This window comes from Ursus arctos, unplaced genomic scaffold, assembly GCF_023065955.2.
Source record: "Ursus arctos isolate Adak ecotype North America unplaced genomic scaffold, UrsArc2.0 scaffold_16, whole genome shotgun sequence".
NCBI lineage: Eukaryota > Metazoa > Chordata > Mammalia > Carnivora > Ursidae > Ursus > Ursus arctos.
This window is the reverse complement of record NW_026622830.1, coordinates 24,970,967-24,988,754: the sequence shown is the minus strand read 5'-3', so window position 1 is coordinate 24,988,754 and position 17,788 is coordinate 24,970,967. Positions and strand designations below refer to the sequence as shown.

The 17,788-nt window shown below is 55.8% G+C and overlaps 1 protein-coding gene across 1 annotated transcript in view; it reads left to right on the top strand.

The window, feature by feature from the left end:
* Positions 1 to 2,557, top strand: part of EFCAB8 (EF-hand calcium binding domain 8) — a 60,379-nt gene extending 57,822 nt beyond the window's left edge. Inside the window, exons 25-27 of the mRNA XM_048222106.2 lie at positions 651 to 855; positions 939 to 1,037; positions 1,960 to 2,557. Coding sequence (XP_048078063.1) covers positions 651 to 855; positions 939 to 1,037; positions 1,960 to 2,319 — 664 coding nt within the window. The 3' untranslated portion in view covers positions 2,320 to 2,557. The remainder of the gene's footprint in view (positions 1 to 650; positions 856 to 938; positions 1,038 to 1,959) is intronic.
* The last annotated feature ends 15,231 nt before the right edge of the window (positions 2,558 to 17,788 follow it).

The window sequence follows — 17,788 nt, the reverse complement described above, 5'->3', positions numbered from 1 at the left end:
TCTGGAGATCCAAAACAATCCAGACACAGGTCCTGCCTCCGAGACCTCGCAGTCCCCTCGGGGAGATGGACATGTAAACTCACGGCTGCTGGTTTATGTGATGTGTGATGGGACTGTTAAGAACAGGAATGGCTCAGAGGACAGTCCCCTCATTGGGTGGGTCAAGTAAAAATCTTCATAGGAGAGGAGATTTCTGGAGTTGGGTTTTGATATGTAAGTAGGAGTTTTCCAGGTACCCATCCGGTCCTTGTGGCTCCTCTCCTCTTGTCGAGGTATACATCTTTACAGTCCCGTGTGGGATTAGCAAACAAGGCAGAGGCAGGGTTTCCCTGGGAGGGAGAGGATGTTTAAATATTTCGCAAGGGGAGGCCCAGGTAAGGTCAAGATGGGGTGTTAGGCCTCCATGGGGGAGAGCACAGGGTGGTAGGAAAGGTCACAGGACTTGTCGGGGGTCAGTTTAGTCTGGGCTTTGCTAACGTTCCCTGGACATTTGTTTAATGATGGGCCCTGGGCAGTACAGCCTCAGGGGAGGGATGAGAAGGTTGGGAGAGGCTCGGGCCCAGGAGGGAGAAAGCCTCTCCGGGTCCGTAGGAAGGCTACCCTGCCTTGTGGTATGAGGGCGTCTTATGAAGGAAAGGCCCTCGCGTCAGGGAGGAGCGGGCTCTGGCCGAGGCCCTGGTGTACCAGCGGCGGGAGCAGGTGGCGCTCATGGCTCTCCTGAATGGCAAGGCCGACGCGGAGGCCCAGGCGTGGGCCAAGCTGCAGAAGATCACCCAGACGTCCCCGTGGGCCGGAGAGCGCTCTCCAGAAGACATCGAGCACAGCTGGCACAAGTGGGAGTCCAAGGGCAAGCAGGTGAGGCTGCGGGGGGACCCAGGGCACAGAGGGGCCCGCCACGGTCTGCCCCGAGGCTTCACTCTTGCCCGTGGCGCCCCCAGGTGAGCGAAGTTGTGGGAGCAGCATACAAGCCCAAGGACCGGTCCCAGCGTCACCGACTCCTGTCCACCCACGTGCAGTATGGCTGGATGAAGCACCAGGTGAGGCAGGGCGGGGCTTGCTCCCCGAGGTGCTGGTGCGGGAGGCTGGGGAGCCCCTCTCATCCACAGCCACCCTCGTGCCCCCAGGGCCCTCCAGTCAGGGGCCGGGGAGCGTCAGTCCTTAAACAGAATGCTGGGCCACAGGCAGTTGTGGGAGGAAGCTGGTCTGGCTGGTGCCCTGGACACCAGGCCACGGACACAGGTTTTTGTCTCTGAGGACACCCTCATGGGGCAGATGGCAGGCGGCTCTCCGCAGGCCTGGTACTTCGATCGACTTAAAAGAATTTCCCAGAGTCTGTGGCTATTCGTCTGGCTGTTTGTCCGCCTCCATACCGTGGGCTGCTCCAGAGCAGACACAGGGTCTCCTGGTGCCTCAGGGATGGAAGGAATGGAAGGGCGCTCGGCTTGGGGAAAGAAAAAGGGAGCCGGGGATTTTGCAGGACAGCTTTGAGCCCCATCCTGCCTCTTGCTTGGACAGACTCAAGCCTCTTCCAAAGGCGTTTGCCAATAGAGCTTCCTCCCTCTGTGGTGGGCTCTTGAAGCGAGAGACCCCTTCTGTCCTGGGCTTGGAGAGGTCAGTGCGAAGGGGGGCTGCTCAGCATTCCCGCCTTCTAGAGATGGGCCTCAGAGCGCAGCCTGGTGAGCGCTGACAGGAGAGGTGGGGGCCCCACTCGGGTCCAGCTTGAGGCGTCATTCTAAGATGGGGAGAGTCCGGTGCTGAGCACAAAGTGTTGTTGTCAGCACCAGGAGAAGGGCCAGTGCCAGACCTGGCACACAGTGGGCTTGCAGTGCCAGTGGGCTGTGGTTCTCCGTGAAAACCGTGGTACTCTGGAGACTTCTTTTGTCCAGGAAGACCCCAGGGCCCATCCTTCCTGTGAGGCTGCTCTTGGTCCTGGGTGAACCGCCTGCTGTTTCCCCCCAGATTTCACCTCAGATCTACCAAAGCCTGCACTTCAACAGACTGTCGCCCACCCACACACCTGACCTCCTGCTGCACAACATTCTAGAGCAGCAGGTCCCGCACATCCAGCTGGCAGCCCACGACAGCCACAAGCACCCGGATCCTGAGCGGAGCACCCGCTCGTCTGCCACCTCCCTCTTCCCCAGCGACACCCTCGCCCCGTCAGCCTCAGGCTTGGGTTCCTGGAGTCCGCCTTATCCAGCTCCCCGCATCTCCAGGCCTCCCCCTCAGTCCTGTCCCAGGCGTCCAGGTACATCGTGCAGAGGTCAGCGACCCCCATACCTGTTGCCTCATTCATTGAACTGCTGTCAAGACCTCTGAAGGCCACCCTTCAGTCCTCCATGAAGAAGAGCTACCGCGTCAGGTTCTAAGGCGGCCCATCCTCTCTCCAGTCCTCCAGCGCGAGGCCTAGGCCCATGGGCGTCCTGTCTGTCCCTGGCTTATTACCCCTGCCAGACCCAGAGGATAGAGGCCTTCTTCTATTGACCTCCTTCTTCACCAGAGTCCTGGAGAAGAAAATAAATATTTGCAGATATCGGAGTCCCATAGGCCAGGAGGTTGGGTCGTGTGTCTCTTGTCCCTTAGACACCAGGCTGTGTCTGAGATGGGGCCACGTTCCCCCAACAAGGCCCCGGTTGAATGCAGGGGACAGTCCCCTCCCCCAGGACACCTGGTGCAGCCGTCTGGCAGGTGAAGCATAGGGCCAGAGCCTCGAAGGCTCCGTGGTGATGCAGCCGGTGGGTCATGCCGCTGGGCTGAGCTGTTTGCTTCTGAAACTTGGTTCAGCCTCATGGCTGGAGTGAGGCCTGGCAGCCATCTGGAGGTGGTGGCAGCTGTGTGTCTCCTGCCCTGCTCTGTCTGTCCTCCTCTGCCATCGGGCACTCACCATAGGGAACTCTGCCTTTACAAACTGTTCTGCCCTTCTTGCAAGGGAGGCCCCGAAGCATGGTGGAAGGCACCTCGGCCTGGGTCACTTTGGACCCAGATTTTTCTGAGCCGAAGCCCCTCAATCCTTCCACTGTGTGCCGCTCTGGGCAGCGTCTTGGGTGGAGAACTCAGGGTGGATAGGCGGTGGTAAAAGCAGTGGCAGGGCCAAGGCCTCTGCCTAGTGGTGGGGGGAAGCCCAAGTGGGGGCGGTGGGTGGTGGGGGAATGGGATGTGGTGATTACCAGACCTCAGGGGATTTTCTTAAAGGCATCTGCAGAGCCTTCGCCTGGGGGGAGGTTCAGGGTCTTTAGAAGCTGAGATCCTGACTTAGGGGCCATCTGGCTGGACACTAGGGGTCAGGACAGGTCAACCTCAGGGGAAGCTTCCACCCGACTGCCATTCGGTGAACCCTCCCCTCAGCAGGACCCAGCCCCGTCACAGCAGCATTTTACTGCCTCTGCCCACGTGTTTCGGTGTAGGCACATTGTAGGCACGGGAGAAAATTACCTCCTACGCGGGAGTGTCACCTCCTACGCGGGCAGCAGCTAACCGTGGGCACTTGTCTCCAGCCGGGGGAGCTTGCTGGCGGCCCCTCCAGTGGGCAGGCACCCCTGATGCTGAATCCCAGGCCCAGAAGGCACCCCCTACAGTGTTGTGTGTCTCCTGCTGCTCACACCCAGCCCCTCCTGGCCTGAGCCCTAGATGCCAAATGGGACAGATCATTCTGGAGCATCAGGGTCAGAAGGAGCTTAGAACACAGATGGGGGACTGGAGGTCAGTGTCACACTGGAGCTGGTGAGTGAGGAAGGTGGGCTGGCGGCCCAACGTCCTGTCTCCTGGACACCTGTGCTCCCCGAGCCCCATAGCGCCCCCCACCTCCCTAGGCCCAGGTGCCTGCCCAGCCACACCAGCCTCTTTGCCTGCTCTCTGCCTTCTGCGTCAATGGCCTTTAAAACACTACTTATATTTAGCTTTCTTCTGATTCTAAAAGTACCGCAGGCTGAGTACAGAAAAATCAAGAAAATACCGAAAAGCATAAAAGCCAGTAAAAACCATCTGGATCCCATCTCCCAGAGATCAGTTTGGTGCATTTTCCTCTAGGTGTTTTCCTGTCTTCGCACACACGTGTGCAGACCTCATACACACGCACTCACACCCTCGATTCCCGCACGTTCATTCGCTCCTCGTACCTCACACCCACACAGCCCATGACCTTGGGACCCAAGCTTTGAATGCAGCCTTCCTCACGTGATGATGAGCACGTGACCGTCGCTGCTTTTCCTCGCGCCCTCGCCTGTGACGGCTGTGTCCAGCCCCTCCCTGGGTTGCCTTCTTCAGGATGGAGGGCTGCGGCCAAGGAGCAAACATGCCTCCTGTTTGCCCCCTAAAGATGCACTGCTAACAATCCAACAGAGGAACAGACATTTATCTCCAGTGGAACAGAAGCATTTTCCTGGGCCCGGCTGGGCTGAGGAGTCATGACCCCCCTGGCCGGCTGAAGGTGGGTGTCCTTCCACCAGGAGATGGGGCATGAGAGTACGGAGGGAAGTGTGGGGACAGCCATCATTGACCTTGTTTTCTGGCATCACTTCCTTATTTCACACTTGTTCAACACTTACTGAGCACCTGCTGTATGCCTGGCACTGCCCTGGGCACTGGGGACACCAGAATGAAGAACACCAGCCTTGGCCTACGGGGGACACGGACCACGCCTGTGTGTGGACGCATCTTCACTGGCTTCTCCAACACATGATCGTGCTGAGCACAAGCATTGGGCACCCGGGGGGCAGAGCCATGGGACGGTGTGCAGATGCAGCATGGCTCAGGAGAAGCAATCTCAAGTGGCTTCCTGGAGGAGGGGGCCTTTAGCCCAGAGCCGGCCAGGACCTTTGTGTTTGATGTCTGCTCCGCCTGAGTAGGGCTTCTGTTGGATCAAATGGCTTCCCCTTCGTGTGCTCCTCAAATATCCCTTCAGTGCCTGATACCCCTGCACGCTCTACCCCTGCCCTGCTTTATTCTCACCACAGTATTTCTCTGTGTGTCTGTTTACCACTGTGCCCCCTCCCCCCAGCCCCGCAGGGCAGGACCATGTCTATCTTGTTCACAGTTCCCGTGCCTGGCGTAGTACTTGGCACATAGCAGGTGTTGGATAACTATTTGTCCAGTAAATATCTATAACTGTTAGCTCAAAGTCTCCCTCCCCCAGGGGCTCTTCCAAGATTGATCTCACCCCGGTTTTCCCTCTGGGCCTCTGTGTTCTCTATTTGCCAGCCCTGGATGGACTGTGGAGGGTCCCTCCCTAGTGAGGGACTGTAGACCCTGTCTGTGAGCCCCAAGGGGCTTTTGGGAAGGGGCAGAAGACCGGAGGCCTTGAGGTTCTGCCTGGTTCTGGTATCTGGGCTTCTTTCAGGATTCTATGCTGAGTGGATCCTGACCGGGGTCGGGAAGGGTGGGCAGGTCTTGGACTGGCCGGTGGTGGTGTCAGCAAGGGCAACCGCAGGGGCAAAGGCCTGGGAGTGGGGCAGTGAGGAGCATCTGGGAGCCCAGCTGGGGGTCTCATTGTTCCGGAGGCCTGACCAGGGCTGGGTGTTCTGTGTGCTGTGCTTGGGGAGTGGGGTGCAGATCCAGAATGCCGTGTTGCCCGTACTCCTGACATGCATCACATCTCCCCCCAGAGTCCAGCACAGGAGTGGGCAGCCTGGGGCCCAGGGAGGGTAGGTGCCTGGACCAGGGTCACCAGCTTTTGTGCTGAGCAGTGGTATCTGGCCTTCGTGACCTGTTTCCCCACCAGTGCCGGTGGGGGCAGTAGGGAGGGGGTCTTCCAGCAGAGAGAACAGCCTGGGAAGAAGGCCCCAGGTGGGAATGAATCTGCATTTTTGGAGGTCAGTGTGGCTCAGGAGAGCCAACAGAGGAGGGAGGCGCCATGGGGAGAGCGGCCGGTCACACAGGGCTTTTTTCTCTTGGGAATCCTGAGGGCATTTTAATAAAAGGTGCAACGCAGTCTCACTGGTGTCTTGAAAGCTCCCTCTGGCTGCCTCAAGGGCATGGACTGCAGAGGCAGGAGTGGTTCTGGGAGCCCGGGATGGGGGGCGGGCAGGCGCCTGGGTTGGCCCGGCCCAGAGGGCAGCGGACTCTGATGGTGGGGCTCGCTGTGGGGCCTCTGAGGCAGCGGGAGGGGAGCTCCGGGCTGCTCGCGGCGGCTTCTCCTTCAAACCTTTTTTTCCCTCCCTTTTTACTTCAAGAGCTTTAAAAAGCTATTAGATTCCCCCAATTCTCACACATAATTTTAAAATTGTCTTAGGGGCGCCTGGGTGGCACAGCGGTTAAGCGTCTGCCTTCAGCTCAGGGCGTGATCCCGGCGTTATGGGATCGAGCCCCACATCAGGCTCCTCCGCTATGAGCCTGCTTCTTCCTCTCCCACTCCCCCTGCTTGTGTTCCCTCTCTCGCTGGCTGTCTCTATCTCTGTCGAATAAATAAATAAAATCTTTAAAAAAAAATAAATAAAATTGTCTTAATTTATTTTAAAAAGGTTTCAGTGATTGAGATGTGTGTCATAATTCCACGATTGTTTCCCCTTGGCAAGCTGGTTTGCCCCCGTAGGAACAAGGCGGTGAGGGCACGCCTGCTGGGGAGGGAGCGCCCCCTGGTGGAACGAGTCCCGGTCACAGCCCCCCAGCCTGGCTCGGAGGTGCCGAGAAGGGGAGATTCCTTCCCCTGAAGAGGAGTTGGGCTTGTGGTGGGGAGTGAGGGTGGGTGGGGAACCTCTAGTTCTTCTTGGAGCCCGTGGAGGGGATGTGACAAGGGGCCGGAGAAACTTTCCAATTTACCAGATGTTTTACACACATTTTCTTACAAAGTTCCAATGCAGTAGGTCATCTATCCCCATTTTACAGATGAGAAAACAGGTCACCCAGCCAGCTAATGTCAGCTAGGTTTCCAACCAGGGATTTCAGGGGTTCCTGACCCTTCTGGGCCAAGATGCTCAGGATTTGGGGGTGCTGCATTTGGGTGGGGCATCCCTTGAACACTGGAGACAAAAAAGTGGTGGAAAGATTCCTTGTGACAGGAGACCCTGCCTCCTGTGGCAGGCAAGTTCAAAGGTCAGGAAAGGGAGTGTCCCATTGCCTCGTAGCGTGGACAGCCATGCTGTTCAAACTTCCCAGCGCGCTGGGTGAGCAAGTCGCTCACTTTCTCTGAGAGAACATTTTGTCTGTCCTCCTGCCCTCTGGGCTGGAGCACATACCTTGAGGGCATATCTTTTTGTGGGGAGTGGGCCGAAGGGAAGTCTTGGTAGATGGAGATGCTGTCCCATGAGTCATTTCCCTTTGCAAAGTGGGCAGCAGGGTTCTGAGTCCCAAGGCCTGGCTTCTGATTTGAGGAGTTGAGGAGGGAGCCCCCCAGCCCATCTGGCCCATCCAGCCTCAGTGTTCTTCTTGCCCACTCAATCACAGGAGCCAGTGGAACTGGACAGAAACGTCTTCTTCTCCCAACTTCTCTCAGTTACTACTTTTTTTTTTTTTAAGATTTTGTTTATTTATTTGACACACAGAAAGAGCACAAGCAGGGGGAGTGGCAGGCAGAGGGAGAGGGAGAAGCAGGCTCCCTGCTGAGCAGGGAGCCCAACACAGGGTTCCATCCCAGGATGCTGGGATCATGACCTGAGCTGAAGGCAGATTCTTTATTTTTTCCTTTTAAAGATTTTTTAATTTATTTGACAGAGAAACAGCCAGAGAGAGAGGGAACACAAGCAGGGGGAGTGGGAGAGGAAGAAGCAGGCTCCCAGTGGAGGAGCCCGATGTGGGGCTTGATCCCAGGACTCCGGGATCACGCCCTGAGCCGAAGGCAGACGCTTAACGACTGCGCCACCCAGGCGCCCCTGAAGGCAGATTCTTAACCGACTGAGCCACCTAGGCACCTATATTTAAATATTTACTTTTTTATATTGGTAATTCGTATCTTCTCTTTTTTTCCCCTTGATCAAAGGAGCTAGAGGCATCAATTTTCAATTTTTTTTTAATCCTTCTCATGAAATTGAAAAGAAAGTATGTTCGGTGCTGACAACACTTCGAAAATAGCTCTGATGTTCACTACTTGCCTTTTTAACAACAGATGGAGGGAGGGAGAGCGGGAACAAGGGGAAGAGGGGAGGAGGGAGAGCAAGCAGGGCAGGGCCTTGAGCTACGGTTTAATCACATTTAGGGGAAAGTTTATTAGCTCTTCACTTGCTTTGTATCTCTGGAGAATGATTCTGATTTTCCATTCATAGTAGGCAGCTACAGTTCCATTAAAAACCAATTTAAGTAAAAAAGGAGAACAGTCGATATAAGAAAACCGTTCCGTTAGCTAGAGGAGAGGCTGCTCACAGACTTGCCCAAAGGAATGGCTGCGGTGGGGCCCACGAGTCAGGCGACCTCATAACCAGCGTCAGGAGTCACTGCTGCCGGGCACCCCCTCTCCTGCCAGGGAAAGGGCAGGACATGGGTTTGCACCAGGAGATCCTGGGCCCTGAAGACAGTGACATTGGCTTGTCCCCAACAGTACCCTGATTGTGACTCACTTAAGAAAGTTCTCTTCAGGATGTTTCCTTCCTTGGTAAGTGGATCCTGGGGCTCTGCCTGAGGGGTTGCGAAGAGGTGAAATGTTTGTGGGAGTCTAGAGGGTGAGGCAGTGGTGGGAGAGGTGGTCCCAAGTGTGGGGGAGTTCCAGGAAGGGACGACAGTAAGGGAGAAAGACCCACCCGGTATTCTTCACTGAGCATATCGCTTGGACTCCGCCTGCGTGGGTATTTTTATGCTATTTTTCAGATGAGGAGACTGAGGCTCTGAGGAGTTAGGTAGGTTTTGTCTGGCTCTCTGAGGCGTTAGAGGTGCCGGGGGTGAGGGAGAGGAGAGCAGTGGCTAGAGCTGGTGTTCCACAGAATGTGGGCTGCAGAGCGGGACCAACGAGGGCTCAGATCTTAGCTTCTCTCCTCATTCCTGGTATGACTCTGGGCAAGTGTCCAAACCTCTCAGAGCCTCAGTTGCCATCTTTATAAAATGGGGATAAATGATTGGTGGTTGAATTCCCTGGAGGGAAGGGGACATGGCCTGGCCACAGAACCTCTGGATTCTCACCGAACGTGAAGTTGGCAGTGGCCGGCCCTCGGTGCCCTTTGTGCCGGCCGCTGGGGACCTCGGTGCTAGAGCAGATACTACAGGAGGACGGTTGCTTGATTATGAAGACATGCGCCCTTGGGAAGCCACTGCTGAGCGGCCAATGGCTCGCCATGTCTGCTGCTCGGACTCCAGGTGCTGAGGGCTGCCCAGGGGCGCCCTGTCTTCCTGCTCCTTCCTTCCCCATCCCTGCCTCGGTGGTCCTCAGGAAAGGCGCTGGTGGGCTCTTCCCCATGGCGGTGTGAGTGGCTGAGAGCAGCACAGAGCTGGCGTAGGGAGCTGTGTCTCCAGGCACATCACAGGAAATCCCACAGAAAGCTGGGGGGGGTGGCCCTGAGCAGTGGGGCATCACCTCGGAGCCGCTCCTGGCCTTGCCCCACCCTCTCTTGCAGGACCTGTTCCTCCAAATTGTGTGTATGGTTTATGGGTGCAAACTCATGGTCACCAGGGACACGTCAGTTTCCAGCCCTGCCTCCTGCCTGCCCTTTTCTTGCCCGCGTCCCGGGAAGCTGGGACTTAGAAGCAGCCCCGTGTCCTTCCAAACCTGCTGAGCAACGGGATCCCACTGCAGGGTATCAACACTCCAGGAACGCAGGGTCCCATCCTGATGCCACTCACAGGGTCTTATTGGGGGGGGGGGGAGCTTTGTGTCCTTCTGTGGCTGAAGAACACAGGTTTGGTGCCTGACTGATCGGGGTCCAAATCCTGAGTTGCTGTGTGACAGAGGCAGGTTACTGCCCTTCTATGGGCCTCGGTGGCCTCATCTGTCAAGGGGGGGCAGGAGGAAGCAGAAGCATCCACCTCCTGGAGCGGGAGCTAAGGCAGGTGACAGGCTTGGCATGTTACAGTGACAGCATCTCATCGTTGTCAAGAGCTGGGCAGGGTAGCCGGTTCCGCCAGCGCCAACACCCCGCGTGGCAGGCTGCCTGGTGCCAGGGATCCTTCTGGCTCATGTCCTGGGTATGGAGCTGCTGGTGTCACCATGGAGATTGTCCAAGTGAGCCCCCGTGGCATCGGCGCCCCCTGACTCCCGGCCTGCTTGCAGGCAGGAGCTCCGGGTTGGCCTGGGGCCCAGGCCTGCGGCACCTTGGTCCTCCTGGGTGAGAAGTGGCAGCACTTTGCATCTCCAGAGGTCCTTCCTACCTCTCATCAACCAGAGGAGGCCGAAGGGCAGGGAGCGGCATGCCCGTCTGCAGGTGCCCGTCTGCAGGTGTGGTGACCGGGACCCCCCCCCCAAGAGAGGGACGCGGCTGGACCCCAGGCTTCCCACTCTCCAGAACTCATCTCCCTCTTGTCCGTTTGTGGTGAGTGCCCCTGTTCTCCAGGGAATGTTACTGGCATGACCCTGACCTTAGACTAGGTGATGACCCTCAGGGAGTGTCCCCTCGAGACTTGCGGGAGGCCAAGCCGCCACCAACCCTGCCCATCCTTCATGGGCCTCATGCGGCATTAGTGCCCTGTTACAAGTAAATGCCCCGGTTTGTTCCCTGATTCCCAGAATCGGAGGCCGGGCTGTCCCCAGGGCAGCGCAGCTTGGGGCGTCAGCACCCCTCCCGCGGGAGTTCACTTCTCCAGCTCTGCTTCCGGAGCACCTACCGTGTAGAGACTGGGTGCTAGGCTCCAGGGACACGGCGGGGAGAAGACCAACAGGGGCCTCCCACGCAGCCCATAAGGGAGAATAGTAAAAATGGTCAAAAGACGTGGAAGCCAGGAAAGCAGGAGGTGGGGAAGACATGTGCGGTGGGAGGTGACGGAGAGGTCATCTGGGCATGGGAGCAGCTGGGCAGCAGCCGGCGGGCCGAGCAGCCAGCTGGTGGACGTTCTGGGGAAGAACGTTCCAGGCAGGGCACAGCTGAGACATCGCTGCGCTGGGGAGTGAGGCCAGTGTCAGGCGGCACCAGCGAGGTGGCTGATGGAGAGTGAGCGGGTGGGGCAAGGGGGGGAGGCCGGGCGAGGGGCAGCCGGGCAGGCAGGGCCTCGCAGATCAGGAAAAGGAAGCTACTCCAAGTAGGAGGGGTTTGCAGCCCGGATCTGGTCAGATCCTCCCTGGCGCAGAGCCAGGGAGGAGGCCGCTAGTGGAGCCACTGTGCAGAGGGGAGGGGAGCAGGGGTATGCAGGAGCTGGAGGCCGGTGGTACCTATTGGCAGGAGCGAAGGGTGGGGAAGGGAGGCATCTCACGCACATCCCTGGTGTTTGTCCCGAGGCCCTGTGCACTGCAAGCCCCACTGAACTCTCAGATAGGTGGGTGTCTTTCCCCCCTTTTAGAGAAGAGAGTAGAGGCTCAGAGAGGGAAAGTGACTTGCCAAGGACACCCAGCACAGAAACTAGAGTGGCATTTGCACCCCATATACCTGGCTCCCCACTCCCATGGCACTCCTGGGTGCCTTCCTGGTTCTGCTGGCTAGGTGACCATGGGCCAGTGGCTAAATCTCTTTGAACCTCCACTGGAAAGTGAGACAGCCCCCGCCGTGATTCAAATAAGAAATGCCAACATCCCAGTGGGTGGCACTTCCAGGGCTGAGGACCCCTCAGGGAGGAGGAAGGAGCCCCCTCTAAAACTAGGTGTGAGAATCCACAGAGTTCTGGGCCCCCGAGTAAACCCACCCCCGGGCTTGCACACCTCCTGGGACAGGGGCCTCAGTCCCTCAGGGTTGGACTGTTAGAAAGTCCTTCCTTGGGGCATCCACTTCTACCTCTTGCTCTGGCCCAGCTCTGCCCAGGATGGCGATGCGTGGTGGGGGTATTCCCTTAGTTTCTCACAGAGGCGGCAGGAGGGACCTAGCCATGCCAGCTTTTGGGGGCCCCAGCACCGCCTGCCTCACCCTCCCTGTGGACCCACAGCCTCCAACCCCCTACCCCTACCAGCCCTCCTTTCCCAGACACGCCACCAGCAGCGACTGCAGAGCCAGACAGCCAGCCTTGAACTCGAACTTGAACTCCAGCTCTGCAGCTCACAACTGACCACATGCGGGCCACTACTCCCTCAGTTCCTCCCATTGTACCTCCCTCCTGTGGCTGGTGGGAGAAGTGGATGTGGGGGTATACATCAGGCACCCAGCTCCAGGCCCCGCAGGGCCAGCCCTCCATGAAGGATGCCTGTTACTTGTCATTTGTATCTCTCACCCGCCCTTGCGAAGTGCAGGGTCTCAGAACCTCCTGGGATGACACCAGGCATATCTGTGCTGATTGGAAAGGACCATGCTGTCCTGTAAGAGGGGGCCTTCCGGAGGTCAGGCCGTCACTTGGGTGCACGGCTGGCTGGTGGCATTGACGGTGGATAAGCTGGCAAGGAAAGAACGGAGAGGTCACTGGGGAGCTTTGCTCTTCTGAACCCTGGGGATGGACCCTCCTCCCCTTTCTGACCTCAGACCCGCTGCAGAAGCTGAGGGCTCAGCAGACTCAGGGCTGTGTGTTGGGGGGCAGAAGCTCCCTGGCTCTGGGGCGGGAGGCTGGCCTAGTCCCTCTTTCCCCTGGCCAGACCTCTCCTGGAGCCCAGCCCCAGGGAACTGCCACCATTGAGGAACGAGCGGCTTCTGTGTGTCCATAGACCAGGAAGGTGTAGGGATTCGGGGAGCCCCAGAGTCCAGGCCCACCTTCCGGGCCACCTAGAGCTTCCCATAAGCCCTTGGGCCCCTTGGGTGAGAAGAGGGGTAGATGGGGGTGCTACCTTCTAGGCTCCTCGCCTGTGACCACAATGCGTGGCGACTAGCAGTATCTCCTCCTTTCTAGGGCTAAGTCATCCCCAGAGCTCTGGCAGGGTGACAGTGACCTAGAAAATGACCATTGTGGGTCTTCGCACTGGCCTGCCTGCCTGGGGGCTTGTAGCTGGACTTGACTCGAGGAAATCGTGTGGTAATTCCCTCACTCTGCGCGTGCGGGGCTCATACCCTTCACCGCAGTCAACAAGGACCTTTCACAGCAGCGGTTTGGGGGGCCTCAGTCTACCACTGGCTGGGAGGGGGTGAGGACCAGCCTTGCCCGGGAGCACATGAGGAAATGGACGGTGACTTCCTCTAGGTCACACAGTGAGGGAGCACCAGGCAGGGGTGGGGCCCAGGGTCCAGGGGTCCCTGAGTCTCAGAGAGGCCGAGGCCTCCCCCATCTGCCCTATCTAGCCTGGTGACCAGGGATTAGTAGGATTAGCTCAAATCCTGGGGCTTGAGCTAGGCTTATCGGAGGTGCCACTCTGGGGGGCCTGAGGGAGTGGTTTGGCACGCGGTATGTCCGGTCTGCCTTGGTCGCTGCTGAGCGCTGACTCCTTGGCCGGCGGCCCACTCCTCTGCTCCAGTCCCGGGGGTGGGTCGAGGGGCGGGCAGCCAGCCAGCCTTGTGCATTGTGGACCTGGACGGGGACCCGGAGGGGCACACAGGGATGACGACTGAGGCCTCGAGGTGGCCTTTGTTCTCCTGCGGGATGCTGCCGCCCCAGGGAGCCCTCCCAGAAAGAAACAGCCCCTTGCCCCCTGCTGGGCTGAATAGGCTTCCGTCTGAGACTGGGTCCCTCTCAGGGCCTGTTTCCTTATCTGTGCAGAGGACCATTCAAGTTCACTGGGGCCTGTACCACCCAACCCAGGGCCTACTGACCTTGGAGGATGGACTGTGGGGCAGGGGAAGGGGGGACCGCCTGGTCATCCAGGCAGGGGGCTAGCTGAAGCAGTGGGTGCCCCTCATGAAGAACAAGACTCCCCAGGGATTGGAGGCCCCGTCTGTGCCATCTGTGTGATTGTCTCCGGGGCCTGGGGGGGATGAGGCGGTCAGGCTGTTCGCAGGGCCCCGCTGGGACAAAAGCCAGGATTCCTGCCCTCTACTCATGGTTCCGCAGTCAGTCCACCCGAACCTGCTGGAATTTGAAGTGACCGTGGGAAGGGTTGAAGGGAGAGCAAGCACCAGGGGCCTGAGGGTTGGGAAGACGTCGCAGCTCTGCTATAACCCGCCGTGCGAGCTCAGCAAGTCTCCCTGCCTCTCCCGTCCCGGTTCCTCATCTGTGGGGACGAGATGAGGCGATGGGGATGAACGCGCCTGTGCATTACGGAATGCTTGCAGGTGACAGCAGTGTGTGTCTAGAACACTGGGGAGAATTTACTTGAGTCCTTAAGAGAGTAGGAACCATGGAGGGTAAAGTGCCACATGAGTGTCAAACAGCAGGAGTTTCCTCCACAGCTGCTCTAACCATAGAAAACGTCACTGAAGGTGAAGACCCCATTTACAATCGCCCTACTGCTGGTGAAAGATCCAGGATTAGATCTGACAAAAAAGTGCAGAATTCATACGAAGAAAGCAATGGCACTTTACTGAAGCTGTTGAAGGAAAAATTGAAGACCCAGAGAGAAGACTTCATGTTCCAGGAAGAGAAGAACTGACATGGCCAAGAGATTTATTCTACATACGTGAATCCATAGAACCTCTGCGGGTCCAGCTGTTAAAAAATGCAGCTTGATTGACACAAGTGGATCGGAAAGTTTGCCCGGCAGAGAAAGTGTATGAGAAGCAGAAGTAAAGAGCGGGGTGCTCATCACGGCACACATGGACACATATTCCAAAGCTAGAGTAACTCGAAGGATATGGTGTTGGTGCAGGAAGAGGCAGGGGGCTCAAGGAAGTGAGAAAGAGACCAGAAGCTGTGCTTCCAAGCTACAGAGGAAAGATGGTCTCTACTGGTATAGATGGTACTGTACTGTGGCTTTTGGGTAGTAACTTAACAAAAATTAAACTAGATCCCTACCTCACACCATGCACAAAAATAAATTCCAGATGCATTAAAGAGCTTTTATACATCTGAATCTTGTGTGTGTGCATTTAAGAGTATAACCATCACTTATCACATATCTATTCTTACATACGTAATATCTATATAGATACATAGATATAAAATCAGTAGAAACGTGGGAGCATATTGCTATTATCTTGGAACTGGGCAGGTCTTTCCTGAAATGATACAACTTAGAATCTATAAAGGAAAAAATGATTTAACTACATAAAGTTTTCAAAAATATCTGCTGACAAAATACACGTTCAACAAAGTTAAAAGACAAATTACTGGAAGAAAACATGTAGAATGGTTGAGTGAGGCTGGGAGGGGCATTTGGGGGAGGAAGTGGGGGTGTCTATGGCTCAGCTTTTCATCAAATCTCAGTATGGTGTGGCTTTTTAATCACAAGAATGGTTCTAAAAAAATCCACAGAAATAATGCCGGGTTGGCTACTTGTGGTTCCCAGGTCCACTGATTGTTGATAGCAGCTGGGGGGTGGCAGGAGTACAAGGTGACTCCTTGAAGCCCATCCCACTGTGGAGACCATGGGAGGGCAGGTACTGGGGCCAGCTGCTGGTGAGGAATTTGGCGGATGGCCAGAGGGACGGATTCTGCAACAGGACAGGTGCCAGTCCAGGGTGCCCTCCCAGGAGACTAACATATTTCTGTTTATCCATCCTTCTAATGCCCAGCTGGACCCTTGCCAGCCTCTGTAGCTACCTGCCCCTTCCTGTATGAATTCCCTCCCCTGTAGGCTCCATTCCCTGGGCCCTTTCCAGTTTGGCCAGCCTGTCCCTCCTCTGGGACCCTGCTTAGGGGCAGTGTCGTGTCCCCCCCCCCCCCCCGGCCAAGGACTGGGCCTCCTATCACCGGCCTGGGGATAGAGGCTGACAGTCGCCTTGGTGATCATTTACCCAGGGCCTACTGTGAGTCACGGTAGACACCAGCACTAGCTACTGTTTTTAGCGCTTCCATAAGCTCTTGAGTAAATACTCAGCAGGGGGGACTCAGCTAAGGCAAAGATTATGTGTGCAAAACGAGTGACTGCTTTAGGGAAGAGAAACCAAAAAATTTATACCTGCGTTTCTAATAGCATACGGCAGTGATGGAATGTGCTATCCGAATTTATAGGATTTTCTTACATCTCTTAAGTATCCCAAATTGTCTCCATTAAAGGATTTAAGGTATTTCATAGCTTTTTTTTGTCAATTTTTATTGTGGTAAAAGACACATAACATAAAATTTACCATCTCAACTATTTTCAAGTTTATAGTTCAGTGGTATTAACTATATTCATAATCACGTGCAACCATCCCCACGCACCATCTCCATAGCGCATTCCATTTCGTAGAACTGAAACTACAATTAAACCATTAGCTCCCCATTCTCCCCTGCGCCCGGCCCCTGGCAACCAGTCTACTTCCCGTCTCTGCGAATTTGACGCCCCTCAGTAGCTCCTACAAGTGGAATCGTACCGTGTTCGTCTTTCTGTGACTGCCTTGTTTCATGTAGCATAATGTCCCCCAGGGTCATCCGTGTCGTGGTCTATTACAGACTTTCCTTCCTTCTCCAAGCTGAGTAACATTCCATTGTGCGGGCATGTCCTGTTTTATCTGTTCACCTGTTGTCGGACACTTGGTTGCTTCCATGTTCTCGCTACTGTGAACAATGCTGCTCTGAACATGGGTGTTCAGAGGCCTCTTTGAGACCCTGCTCTCAGTTCTTGTGGGCGTGTACCCAGAAGTGGGATTGCTGAATCAGACGGCAATTCTGGTTTTAATATTTTGAGGAACCGCCATGCTGATGATTACCACGCATCATTTTACGTTCCCACCAGCAGAGCACGGGGTTCTGATTTCTCCCCCTCCTCACCAACTCTTATTTTGTTTTTGTTTTTTTAGTTTCTTCTTTTTTTTTTAATAGTAGCCATCCTAATGGGTGTGAGGTGGTATCTCATTGGAGTTTTGATTTGCGTTTCTCTAATGATTAGTGATCTTCAGTGGGCTTATTGGCCATTTGTAAATTTCTTTTAAAAAATGTATTTGCCAACCAGTTTGTTTGTTTTAAAAGATTCTATTTATTTGAGATAGAGAGAGAGAGCATGAGGGAGGGGCAGTGGGAGAGGGAGAAGCAGGCTCCCCACTGAGCAGGGAGCCCAGTGTGGGGCTTGATCCCAGGACCCCGAGATCATGACCTGAGCCGAAGGCAGACGCTTAACGGACTGAGCCCCCCAGGTGCCCTTCATTTATATTTCTTAGGAGAAATGTCTATTCAAATCCTTTGCCCATTTTTGAATTGTTTCGTTGTCGTTGTTGTTGTGGTTGAGTTTTAGGAGTCTCTATATGTTCTGGATAGTAACCCTTTATCAGACGTATCATCTGCAAATATTTTCTCCAATTCTGTGGGTTGTCTTTTTACTTTGTTCACTTACCATCTTTGGAGGCACAGCATGGAATAGATATGTGATACCTGGTCCAGAGAGGGTGTGTGTCCTGTCTAATGCCACACAGTAAATGGTCTGTGTGATGAAACACTCTGTGGTGGGCAGAGGTGGGACTTCTCATCCCCACCTCATCTGATACAACAGCCACAATCTTGTTCCATTGTACAGATGGGGACACTGAGGTCCTGGGAAGGCTGGGTCTTGCCCGAGGTCACAGATGAGTCAGGGGCGGAGCCGGATGTGAAGCCAGGGAGACGGCTTACGTATAGGCATGAGACTGCCTAGGTTTAAATCCTGGTGCTGCACTTGTGAGCTGTGACCTCTGGTGAGTTTGGGCTCGGAGGCTTCGCTGTCCCCATCTGTGAAATGGGGCGTCGTGGGGCTATTGTGAGGGTGCCTGGACGCTCGGGACATGATGGAGAATTGCTAACCGTGGCCTCAGACATCACATGCTAGCCCACCCTCGCTCTTTGGAGCCAGAAGACACTCAGACTTGGGCTGGACTGTGAAGAATAAACT